Source organism: Chelonoidis abingdonii, chromosome 1 (assembly GCF_003597395.2).
Source record: "Chelonoidis abingdonii isolate Lonesome George chromosome 1, CheloAbing_2.0, whole genome shotgun sequence".
In the NCBI taxonomy this organism is placed as follows: domain Eukaryota; kingdom Metazoa; phylum Chordata; order Testudines; family Testudinidae; genus Chelonoidis; species Chelonoidis abingdonii.
In genome coordinates this window covers 78,169,362-78,182,477 of record NC_133769.1, presented here as the reverse complement: position 1 = coordinate 78,182,477, position 13,116 = coordinate 78,169,362, and the positions used below count along the sequence as shown (strand labels likewise).

The 13,116-nt window shown below is 45.2% G+C and overlaps 1 protein-coding gene across 1 annotated transcript in view; it reads left to right on the top strand.

The window, feature by feature from the left end:
• Window positions 1-13,116, top strand: part of PPFIA2 (PTPRF interacting protein alpha 2) — a 647,901-nt gene that overhangs the window by 624,589 nt on the left and 10,196 nt on the right. Inside the window, exons 29-32 of the mRNA XM_075066795.1 lie at window positions 2,347-2,522; window positions 2,609-2,677; window positions 9,066-9,225; window positions 10,541-10,632. Coding sequence (XP_074922896.1) covers window positions 2,347-2,522; window positions 2,609-2,677; window positions 9,066-9,225; window positions 10,541-10,599 — 464 coding nt within the window. The 3' untranslated portion in view covers window positions 10,600-10,632. The remainder of the gene's footprint in view (window positions 1-2,346; window positions 2,523-2,608; window positions 2,678-9,065; window positions 9,226-10,540; window positions 10,633-13,116) is intronic.

Here is a 13,116-nt window from a genome sequence, read left to right as displayed (position 1 = left end):
GTAGGTGGAATTCCCCATTGGAAGGGCCAGATGGAGAACCACTTCCATTTTGCAAGGTAGGTGGCCCTGATGGAGGATTTTCTACTGCCCAGTAGGACTCTATGGACCTGCACCAAGCAAGTTGCTCCTCAGGATTCAGCCATAGAGCTTCCCGGCTGTCAGATTAAAAGAGCTGAGGTTTGGGCAGAGCAGCCAACCATGGTCTCGGGTGTCTGGGTGTACCAAAAGCCATAGTGGGGCCTCCACTGAAAGGCTAAGAGGTTGGTGAACCAATGCTACGAGAATGACCCACACTCTGTCCCGCTTGATCTTCATCAGAACCTTGTGAATCAGTCATGCAGGAGGAAATGTATACAACAGAAACGCATCTATGGGAGACCCCAGGCTGAAACGTCACAGGGAACAGAACTGTTGGCATTTCCTGTTGTTCTGGATAGCAACCAGTCTATAAGGGGAGTCCCTCACCGCTGGAAGATATCCCTTGCGATGTCTGGTTGGAGGGACCATTCGTGGTGAGAGGAGAAAGACCTGCTGAGGTAATCCTGGCAGCTGGTTCTGCATTCCTGGAAAGTAGTACACTTCTAGACTGATGGAATGATCAATGGAGAGCTCCCATAGTCAGATTGCTTCCTGACTCGGGGGTAGAACACTCACTGCCCTGTCTGTTCATGTAGAATATGCACATCGTATTGTCTGTGAGAAACAAAACAGTCTTGTTTGTAATATCAGGTAGAAATGCCTGACAGGATAGGTGGACTGCCCTGAGCTCTGGAGGGAAAGCTCTTCTTGGAATCAGACGCCTGGGCACCTTAGGTGGATTCCCCAGCCAAGGGCTGATGCGTCGGATACTAGAGACATCAACAGTTTTGGATGCTTCTGCACTTAGTTAGCGAGGTCTTCCACCTCCCGGTGCCAGGGCATGCCTCGGTTACTGGGCTTCAAGCGCTGCACTTCCTGTGGTAAGTCTATGCCTTTGAGTGACCCACACTTGAGTTGTCTCAAGTGATTGGGGCAATCTCATAGGAAAGACCATTGCCAAATCTGCAGGGACTTCAAACACTGCACCAAAAAGTTCTTCCTCGTGGAGGCAGCCTTAAGACCTGTCTCAGAGCCACAATCGGACTCAACACCGAGCATCTCAGTGTATCTATTAAAAAACTACCTATTAACTACCAAATTACAATAACTAAAGAAGTAGAAAAGCCACTAGGAGAAAATTGCCTGAGCAATGAGGAGTTCCAGCAACCTTCACAGGTGGTAAGAAGGAACTGAAGGGAAGTGGGGTCGGCAGGGCCCTTTATACCAGTGCTATGAGCGTGTGGCACTAGAGGGCACTGGAGCCAACCCAACAGATCCCACTGGGGAAAAAAATCCACAAATTGCACTTGGGGCATGCACACACCTACGTTGGAATGGACATCTGCAAACACTCAAAGAAGAACAGTTACACTACCCTAAACCAGCTGAGGAGTCCTTCTCACAGAATTTCAAACTAACAGTTTTCCAGCCTCTCTGTGCTGGTGGTGCAACAAACAGAGGCAGGAGCCAGGGAAGGATTTCTATTTAAATTAACTTTATTGCTGTTTGACGACTTCAGTGGCTCATGATTATTTACACCTGAGACTTAAGTTGTTAAGGAGATCATTAAAAAGCAATCTTTGATTTGTGTTTGATTAGAGAAGCAAAACATTACACATGTAAGTAAAATAATAAAAATTAAGAATGTGATACAAATATCTCTCTTTCTAATGTGGAGATTTATTTTTTTACTCAGTCCTCAAATAAGACCTCCTCTCTCTTTTACTTGTCCATAGCTTTATAATTAGCACAGCTCTTAATGAAACAACTTTCAGAAGTGAGAACAGCTCGTTACTAAAAATGTCAACACAAGGGGTTTTTTTTAGCGTCGGTCACATAAGAAAACTATAGATTTTGACCTCTAGCTATTTTATGTACGTGTCTCGCTCTGAAAATGTCACTTCAGCTGATGATTAACTAATCCACCCCACCTTTCCTTGAGGTTGAACCTCAGGGGACTGATTTTTTTTTCTCTCAAGAACCTGTAAAATCTTTTTTGAAAATTGTAAAGCCGTTTGCTGACACTACTGTGTTTGCTGAGGGTTGTCATTTGGTATGTTTAAATAGCAAGTAATCAACTTTCCGGACTCTGGTAATCAACTTTCTGGACTCTGTATCAACAATGAAACCACTGAGGTTATTTTAATCATGTATTAGCATTCCTTGTATGGAAAGTAGTGTAGTAGGTTAACTACCACATAGATATATGTATCTGTATGCTTATGAAAGTTCAATTAATAGTAAACTGATACTATATTGTGTTTGTAGATGTATTGGTCTGGAGCAATGATCGAGTCATACGCTGGATACAGGCTATTGGACTACGAGAATATGCAAATAATGTCTTAGAAAGTGGTGTACATGGGTCACTTATAGCTCTGGATGAAAACTTTGATTACAGCAGTTTAGCTTTATTATTACAGATTCCAACACAAAATACCCAGGCAAGTCCTTTCCTGACTTTTACCTTGTCTGGATTTTATTTTTGCTCATTTTCAATTATTTTAATTATTAAATGTGTTATATATAGGCACGGCAAATCCTCGAGAGAGAATACAACAATCTTTTAGCACTAGGAACTGAGAGACGACTTGATGAAGTAAGTAATTTAATTTATGTCTTTAAAAAATTGAAAGCCACACACTAAGTTGAGGAGGACACTGACACACACACACATACACACGTTAAAAGAATGTTATTAAGGCTACAAAAAGTCAAAAATTAGGAAATGCCAGAATTAAGGTTGCCTCTGCAACCTTACTACTGCCCCTTGTGCATATGCATTATGAGTGTTAATTATATAACTATTTTTTCCCAGAGGACTCCTGCCTCGGACTGCACAATGCTCAGAGAATGAGGCAGCAGTTCAATATTTCTTTTCATCATCAGTGAGGGCATTGTCCCATACTTATACTGAATACCATCCAAAACCTGTATTAAATAGGCAATTATTAAGTTCCTTATAGGCTTTTCCTATGGCACTTGTCACCATAGTAGGAGTGTACCTCACACCCACACCAATGAATTTATCTTCACCATGGTCCTGTAAGATTGGCAGGTTATTTTAAAGATGGAGATGTTAGAACCAGAGGGATTAAGGTCTTAATGTTTACTTCAGCTTTCTTTCTTGTACTAGCAGAGAAAAGCTAAGATGACACAATTAGAAGGGCTAAGGGAGCTGGAGCACCCCATGCAGTAGGAAAAGAACTGAGTGGACTGGGTGGGCCAGGAGTTATAGGGCCCTACCAAATTCATGGTCCATTTTGGTCAATTTCACAGTCATAAGATACTTAAATCTGAAATTTCATAGTGGTGTAACCGTGGGGGTCCTGACCCAAAAGGTGCCGAGGGTGATCACAAGGCTATTGTCAGGGAGTCACTGTATTGACACCCTCACTTCTGTGCTGTTGCTGGTGGCAGCATTGCGTCAGATCTGGGATCCCAGCCAGCAGCCGCAGAGCTTCCTGCAGCCATAGCGCTTCCTGCAGCCAGAGAAGGTACCTGGAGGCAGGTCTGATTTGGCCCCACGAGTGGCCTGTGCTGGGAAAAAGACAGTTACCTTTTCCGTAACTGGTGTTCTTCGAGGTGTGTTACTCATGTGTATTCCACAGTAGGTGTGCATGCTCACCACATGGCCTGGTGCCAGAACTTTTTCCACTAGCAGTACCCGTAGGGGGGAGTGCCCTCGCGACCCCTGGAGTGGCGCCTGCCTGGCACGGTATAAGGGGAGCTGCGCGCTCCCCCCGCTCTCAGTTTCTTCTTGCCAGACAACTCCGACAGAGGGAAAGAAGGGTGAGACATGGAATAGACATGAGCAACACATCTCAAAGAACATCAGTTATGGAAAGGAAACTGTCTTTTCTTCTTCAAGTGATTGCTCATGTGTATTCCACAACAGGTGATTCCAAGCTATATCTGTTGGAGGTGAGTAGGAGTTCACAAGTTCACAGGACAGAGGACAGTCCTGTCAAACCTGGTGTCATCCCTGGTCTGGGGGATGATCTCATACTGCGAGGTGAACATGTGAACCGAAGACCATGTGGCGGCCCTACAAATGTCCTGGATGGGGACGTGGGTGAGTAAGGTAGCCAGCGAGGCCTGCACCCAAGTCGAGTGTGCTCTCACAATGGATGGCGGAGTGATTCCCGCGAGGCCATAACAGGTACGGATGCATGAGGTGATCCAGATGGAGAGCCACTGAGTGGAGATCAGCCAGCCCCTTCAGCCGAGGCAACAAATAGTTGCGAGGACTTTCTGAATAGCTTAGTCTGCTCAAGGTAGAAAGCCAGAGCCTGCCGCACATCAAGCATGTGGAGATGGTGTTCCTCACTGGATGCATGAGGCTTGGGGCAGAGGACCGATAGAAAAATATCCTGACCCATGTGGTAGGCAGAGACTACCTTCGGGAGGAATGCAGGGTGTGGGCGGAGCTGGACCTTGTCTTTATAAAAGACTGTGTACCGGGACTCGAGGTCAGGGCCCTGAGCTCTGAGACTTGTCTGGCTGACATGATTGCAGCCAGGAAGACTGCCTTCCACAAGAGGTGAGATCAGGAGCACGTGGCCAGTGGTTCAAACGGGGGCCCCGTGAGATGAGCCAACACTAGGTTTAGGTCCCACTATGGGAACGGGAGTCTAGAATACGGAAAAAGATGGTCCAAACCCTTAAGGAACCGGCCAGTCATAGCAGGGAAAATACCGTGTGCCCTTGCACCGGTGGATGGAAGGCCCAGGAGAGCCTGATGGTTCGCCACGCATAACTGGAAGCTCAAAGATGAATAAATTTTCCTCCCAAAGAGTCCAGTCTCCGAGAGTCTCTGTTCTTTGGGGCAGGGCTGCCTGATCCTGCTGTTTCCTGTGGTAGACTGACTCGACCGCCAGGGAGTTGGACACTGGGTGGGTATACAAGTACCCTTAGTGGGTACAATGTACTTGCGTTGCATCTTCTTAGAGATGGAGACCAACGAGGCCGGTGTTTGCAAGAGGGCATTTGAAATCTTAGCCACACCTTCATGGAGAAGTAACACCATCCTACCTGGTGCTGATGGGCACAATACGTTAAAAAGTGAGTCCGAGGGCTCCTCCATCTCCTCTGCCTGGAGGTGTAGGCTTGCTGCCACCCTCTTTAAGAGATCTTGGTGTGCCCTGAAGTCCTCTTGTGGGACGAGCAAAGAGACCGGTGCAGTGCTCTGGGTGTCAGCCGGCTCCGGAGGGTCCACCACCTGGTCAGACTCCGGGCACGGTGCCGAGGACATACATCCCACCAACTCCTTTCTTGGGGGTCTGGAGAGGGGGGCCAATGGTGCTTCTGAACCTCCGGCCACTGAGCGAGCTCCCACTGGGGGCTACACCAGAGGCCACGGTGCCCACTGGTACCATTGGGCCAGCCATGATGCTTGGTGCCACTGCACCTGCTGTGGAACCGGTGGGTCTTCCTGTCCAGGTTGGCTGGCCTGGCCCATTGAAGGACAGCTACGAATGGAGACCAGGCTGGCATAAGATCTGCTGCTGTCTCTGGACTGGGAGGAGTGGTGGTGCCGGGATCTATGACGGCCATGGAACCGCGATCTCAAGACGCCAGCGATTGACGGTCAGGGCTGTGATGTCCTGATGGAAACTTGGAGCGGGAGTCCAAGTGGGAACGGCGTCAACGACCATGCCGTGACTGACTGCGGTACTCTGTCCGAGATAAGGACTGATGGCGACGCCAGCTGCAGTCCCACTAATGTTTGCTCCTTGAGGACATGCGGTGCTGTGAGTTCTGACCTGACGGGGATCCACCCAGACAGTCTGGTCGATGTCAAGAGTAATCCACCTGGACTCTGCCCCAAGCCGTCACTGGGCGCTGATCAGCATTGGGAATGTTCCTGAGACTGGTACCGGGCCAGAGGCGACCATGGAGATCCCAGCGGCGGCTTGCCTCTGGAGTGCAGGGCCGACATCAGTGGTGCTCCAGCACCAGCATGGACATGATGTCCCAGAGAGGCCTGTCCTGAACGGACTGGGCTACTCTGCTCAACTTGAGTCAGAGGCCTGGGGCCCGGTGGGGATCGAGGACTGCCCAACATGGGCCTAGCCTCTGTCCCAGACTTCCCTCAATGCCGCTGCGAAGGGGAGTCTTCCTGGCCCTTTTGGTCTGCCCCGTGGATGTGGAGTGATGCTGGCTGGTTGATGGCACCAGAGGGTCATCGCATACTGACACTGTGGTGCCGGGTACCGGTTCGGAGTAGCGTGCTGGAGTCAGGGGCAGTGCCAGAACCGACTCCATCAAGATAGCTTGAAGCCTAATGTCCCTTTCTCTTTTAGTCCGAGGCTTAAACGACTTGCAAATCTTGCACCTTTCACTCATAGAGGGTTTCTTCCAAACAGCGCAAACAGCCTGCATGCGGGTCACTTCTTGGCATAGACTTTAAACCCCAGGGCACGGGGCATGCGCAGGCCCGGGCTCACTGACTAAATAAACAGCTAACGAACTACAGGTATTAATCCTGAATGCAATGAACAGTTCTGGGGATAAGCTACAGCAGAGCTGGAGCAGAGCAGTTCCACCGCACCTTCAGTGGCGGCAAGAAGGAACTGAGGGTGGGGGGAGCGTGCAGTGCCTCTTATACAGCACCAGGCAGGTGCCACTCCAGCAGTCACGGGGCGCTCCCTCCTACGGGTACTGCTAGGGGAAAAAGCTCTGGCACCAGTGGTGGCGAGCACGCACACCTATTGTGGAATACACATGAGCAATCACTCGAAGAAGAGGAAGGCCTGTACTTCCCCAGCCTGTCTGGGACTAGCAGCTGGAGCCTGGCACACAGTAGGAACCCCAAGCTGGGGCACCATCAGCCCTGCCCCTTCCCAGGTCCAGGCCCAGCATTCAAGAGTTAAGAAGCCTTGGGTGGGTTCTGTGTGTGTTTGTAACAGGTGACCACAGCAGCCCTCTGACTATGTGACCCTGGGTGGTCACTCACTTGTCCACCCGTGTCATAAGGTATATTTCCCAAATCTGAACCTTAGCGTCCAAAATTTGGGTACCTGCATGAAACCTCTAAGCTTAATTACCAGCTTAGATCTGATAGCCTGCCACCACCCCAAAATATAGTGTTTTGGGGCACTCTGACCTCCCCAACCTTCCCTGGGACTCCCAAGAACCCAAATCCCTTGGATTCTTAAAACAAGGAGAATAAACCATTCCCCTCCCCCCCCCCCAGGACTTCCCTGAGAAGACAGTAATCCTTGGCACCAGAGAGAAAATTATGCCTCTCTCTCCCCCTTCCCTTCCTCTCCCCACCAGTCCTGAGTGTTACAACCCCTTCTCCTGGGATAAAAACAAGGGAAACAAGGAAAGATTCAATCAGGTTCTCTAAAAGAAATCTTTTTATAAAAAAAGGAAAAAAGTAAAGATTATCTCTGTAACTTCAAGATAGTAAATATTACAGGTGGTCCTTAGTATTACAGACAAGAAGAAACCCTTCCGTCCCAGTACCAATACAAATCAAATAATTTCCCAGCAACATAACACATATAAAGTAACCAACCAGATCCACACTTGCAAATAAGTAAAACAAACCAAAAAGCCTAAAATCGCCTTTTTCACTACTCACTATTCTGAATAGATAAGGACTTGTTAGCAGGGGAGATTTGGAGAGACCTCTTGTTCATTAGGTCCTGTCCGGACCCTGGAGAGAACAAACCCAAACCCAAAAACCACAAACAAAGGCTTCCCTCCCTTTGAGAGTTGAAAGTATCTTGTTTCCTGATTGGTCCTCCGGTCAGGTGTTGTTTGTTAACCCTTTCCAGATGAAAGAGACATTAACCCTTAGCTATCTGTTTATGACAACCCATAAGGCCAACCCTGCCCCCCCACAAAAGTGATAACTGCCCCCTCCCCCCATGTCACTCTCACTTCTGTGCTGCTGCTGCTGGTGGCAGCACTGCCTTCAGAGCTGTGCTCCTGGCCCACAGTTGCCGCTCTCCAACTACCTAGCTTTGTGAAATCTGGTCTCCCTTACAGTAGCCAGATTTCACAGCCCCTGACATGTTTTTCATGACCATGAATGTGGTAGGGCCCTAGTTATATACCATCTCTGACAGATCTTTGCCTCCTGATCAGGGAAGACAAAACTCCACTCGATAGACTAAAAGGAGTAGGATGTATGAAAAATCCTTTCAGAACCATACTTTGTTCCTTACAGCAGGTTGTGAGAAAATACTGATAGTTGAACTGGTTTAGAACTGGATTTCACTATTCGTTTTTTTACCCAATATTAATCTATTCAGGAACCACTTATTGAAATTTGATAAGTGGTTTATAAATTGCTGACTTAATATATCTCCCTCTAGGTACGGTACACATATGTTGTTTTCATTAATATTAATGCAAATTGACACAGATCCACCAAGAGAAGAATCCACACCATTAGTCTTCTCTTTTATCAGACTCAACATTTCTAGCTAGGATTTTCTGCATGTGGTTACAAACACATGGTACAAATGTTCATGTAAACTGAAATTATTTAAAAATAATAAATAAATTCCAATATATGACAGGGTGACTGGAAAAAGAATATATATGTGACTCCAAAATTCTAAATAGTAAAATCAGACATGAAATTTAACTGAATACAGCTTTTAAATCCAAACATTCAGTTCTTCTATCATTGTATTCCTCCTCATCTGATCAATATTTCCTGCCTTTGAATTCAATAAACAGTCTATGTGGTGATACTTTATGCCTCCTTGATTTTTAAGAAAGTTCTACATCTGCAGCCAAAGAACCCTGATAGTGTATCATGCAAAAGATTCAAGGAAAAGCCCTCTGATCCAGTATTTCTTGTAAGAGCAGTTGCTTTAGAAACTTTGAATGTCTCACATACACCTTCTTTTTATTGGATTGCATGAAACATGCAGTAATCTATTTGCTGGAGAAGAAGCAACCATCCAGATAACTAATCATGAATTTAATTTAGTTTTATCAAACACAAACATTTGTATTGGCAGAGTGATGACAAGAACTTCAGACGTGGCCCTTCCTGGCGAAGACAATTTCCTCCACGTGAGGTCCATGGGATCAGCATGATGCCTGGCTCCTCAGAAACACTTCCAGCTGGATTCAGATTAACTACAACATCGGGGCAGTCACGAAAAATGGCAACTGATGGTATGAAGTGTTTTGGTAGTTAACATGAACTTGGGCAATTAGCACTAAGCCTGGAATTGAACAAGTTTAGTATGGTCACAGGTAAAATAGAGGTTTAATCAACTGGGGGAGGGAAATGCAGTGACATGATGTACCGCCCCCCCCCCCGCCCCCCAGTCTTTTTCAAGTTGTGTTCCAGAATCTCAGTTTGCAGTACTATTCCTTTTCTTGTCCTATCTGATCCCTCGGCTTAATGATGGAAGTAACTGTGGTTGCTAGCAGTTAAATATCAAGACCCTGGGTAAACAGAAGGCAAAGGCCACATTGCAGTTATTGGCAATATTATCTAGTACCAGTCTTAATTTTCCCTCTAGTCCTTATACACACAAAAAGAAACACTATGCACTCATTTCACCACAGAATAGTATTTCACTCTTGATAGTTTTTGTGGTCTACCTGATAATGCTTCTAATTTTCTTTGTCTTCTGTGTCTTGGTATATTGGTGGTAGTTGCTATGTTTTGCAGCTGTTTAAAGAATTTGGTATAAAAATATATCCCTCTACATTCTATGTCTGAGAAGCGTTATCTTTTTAAAAACATTTTATATAGTAGCACAAATGGCATAAGTTACTAACTGCATCACTAATTCCATTGACTGCACTGCTCATGTTCATGCTTTTCTCTATTCTGTACTTTTTAGCACTAGTGCAAAGTCCTAGGATAGAAGGGATCAGTTTCAAAGGTGGTTTCCAGCTATGAATAAAGGTACTATCTAAGTAGGTACTGACATAACCCTAATCACCACTGGATCTGAACACCGCACACTCTTTAATGGATTTTATCCTCCTAGCACCACTGTGAGGTTGGAAAGTATTATTCCCATTTTACAGCTAGGGAACTAAAGCACGGAGTAGATTAAGTGACTTGCCAAGGTGACATAGTGTAGGGAGTCTGTTGCTGACGTGACAGTTGAGCTCAGGGCTACTTGCCTCCCAATTCTATGTCATTAAGCCAGGCTCCAGGACCATATTTCCCACCTTCCTGTGATATGAACATTATTTTGTTATAAACTGTAATGCACACCTGTGGTGCTGTATTAACAATAATAATGGCATCAGTTAAGTTGGAAAACTTCTTATTTTTCCTGAAGCAGTCAGATTTTCAACAGTAACTCAGACATGCAGCAACACTAAATGAGTTGTATAGACCAGACCAAACCCAGAAGGTTGGACAGAATGAGCTACATAGTAATTTAACAGTCACATTTTTAGGGAGGGAAAATATATTAATTAATTTTCTTCGTTATTCTAAAGAGGGTTTTTTTCCAATTTGCAGTTGCTTCATCACGATTGCAGAGGTTAGACAGCTCTACAGTTCGCACATATTCATGTTGACAAGGCTAGCAAAGAAGCCAGCACTGAATTGCTGTGAGTATTCACAAAAAGCCATCATGGAGGCTGTATAAATGTACACTATACCCCATATTCACTGACATTACTGGAATGAAAGCCAAGATGGGGTCCATTGCCCCCCGCATGTCTAATTTATCCAAAAAACTCCAAAAATCCTAAGTAAGTGGGGCTCAGTCTGGGGGATGCCAGCGTGTTATTCCACCTCCCATCTCAAACAGCAACTTCTCCCTCTCTTTCATGGACATCCCTTCTAATAAACTGGTCATGCCTGCCAAGAGATAAGGATGCTGTTTAAGATGGATAGCTTGTGATGATACTGACCAAGAAAATGTGTTGAGACATCTAGGTGAATTGCTAGTGAGAGCTCAGGAGGAATCTGTGGTCATGGTACATATTAGGGAGAGGCAGGGTCTTGGAGCCTACATTCAACTAATTAGGAGAAAGGCACAGAGTCAGGTCTCTATGATAGCTTTCTCTAAAATGCTTCTGGTGCCTGAAGAAGAGAAAGTTTGACAGGAACTTCAGGGTCTCACTGTATGGATGAGATGATGGTGTAAAAAGGAGGAATTTTCATGCATATAAGACACCGGGGAACTTCACTTTAGAGAGGAGCCTAATGAGAGAGAACAGTTACACTAGATTTACTTTAGAAAAAATCAGAGCTATAAACCCGCTTTAGGACATCTTTTGGCTGGTGGTTGGCATGAGTTAGAACAAAACATCTCCTGTGGATAAGGTCTTCCAACATTATCAGTTATGAACGTTCTTACACATTCCGCAAAGCACCTGATATTCGTCAGTGGCAAAGACAGGATACTGGACTAGATATACACAGGGGTCAGGTCGTATGTAGTCGTTCTTATTACTTAAATATCTCATCGTTTGTCATCTACACACTGTACTAGTTGTACAAATAGACTTCTGAACAAAATACAGCTGTGTGAAAATATATTGTTATCAAATCATCAGTCTTGCAAAAATAAGAATATGATGAGCACTTCCATTAATATGCCACCATTTCATGCTAATTTTACTTAAATAAGTTTTCCTTTCCATTTTAAGTTTCAGATATTCATAGGCATTTATAAAGCACCTGTCAACACAGTATTTAGCTGCCTCTATCTTTCTATATACATGTACACAGAGAGAAAGAATAAAAATACACAATAGTGTATTAAACCATGAGTTTGGATTACAGCATTACTCACAAATGAGATGCATAGGTTTTCTCCCAATGAGTTCAAAAGAAATTTTACACCACACAACCGTTGTTCTATATATGCCATGTGTGTTACTGAAACATTAAGAATTGTTTTGTAGCCTTTCACCTGTAAAGCCAGGTGATGTAGGTATCTAACTATTTTGAGGATCTGGGCTTAACTCTCATTGATTTCAGTGGGAGTTAGGCAAGTTCTAGGCATGCTGAAAATCTCCCCTTTCCTTTTCTAGCCATGCAGAGTAGTAAAATAAAATTCATATTTTGTATATAGTAAAAAACTGTTACAGGTTTAGCAGTGAATCTGACCATCCTGCACCTCAGGCTGGTAAATATTTGTATGGAGGATGAGGAGGAAGCATGTCTGTCAGGTTGATTATTTTTTTTTAATGCCAATTGAAGGGTTTAGAATGTTGTAAGCCCTGGGAAATAATGAGCAGTCCACTACCAAAGGAAGGGGCAGATTCTCCATCTCTTAATGTGTTCAGATCAAGACTTTCTGAGGAATATGCTTTAGCCAAACACCTCTTGACACTTAATATAGGGGTAACTGGATGAAACTTAATGGTCAGAGACATAGAAGAGATCAACCTACATGTTCTAATGTTCCCTCCTGGATTCAAACTTTGAATCACTTAGGAAAAATTCAGATCTGGTTTCAAACCTTGTGCTCTAATAGCCTCAGTGCATGATCCTGCAAGGATGACAATACAGCCCATCTCTACCCAGAGAACAATGGCTGAGTCATTTAGGGCCCAGTGCTACCTCATGACAAAACTCTCATTCAGTTCAATGGGAGCAGGCATTAAGCATGTGTTGCTTTAAGCTTGAAAGGCATAATGCAGAGATCAAAAATCATAATTTAAGAACTATTACAATAGTGTGCAACTAAAATTACCCAAATATTGTAAGCCTCCCCTGGATGTAATTTATGGTGACATGCCCCACAGAGTTTCAAGGTACCATGAATACATGAAGGGCAGGGACTGCAAATGCATTAAAAGACAGTTGCTCACCTTTGTAACTGTTGTTCTTCGAGATGTGTTGCTCATATCCATTCCAAGTAGGTGTGCGTGTGCACGTTCGTCGGAAGAATTTTCCCCTAGCAACACCCGGCGGGTCGGCAGGCGCCCCCTGGCGTGATGCCCTTGCGACACCGTGTATATACCCCTGCCGACCCGTCCGCTCCTCAGTTCCTTCTTGCCGGCTACTCCGACAGTGGGGAAGGAGGGCGGGTGTGGAATGGATATGAGCAACACATCTCGAAGAACAACAGTTACAAA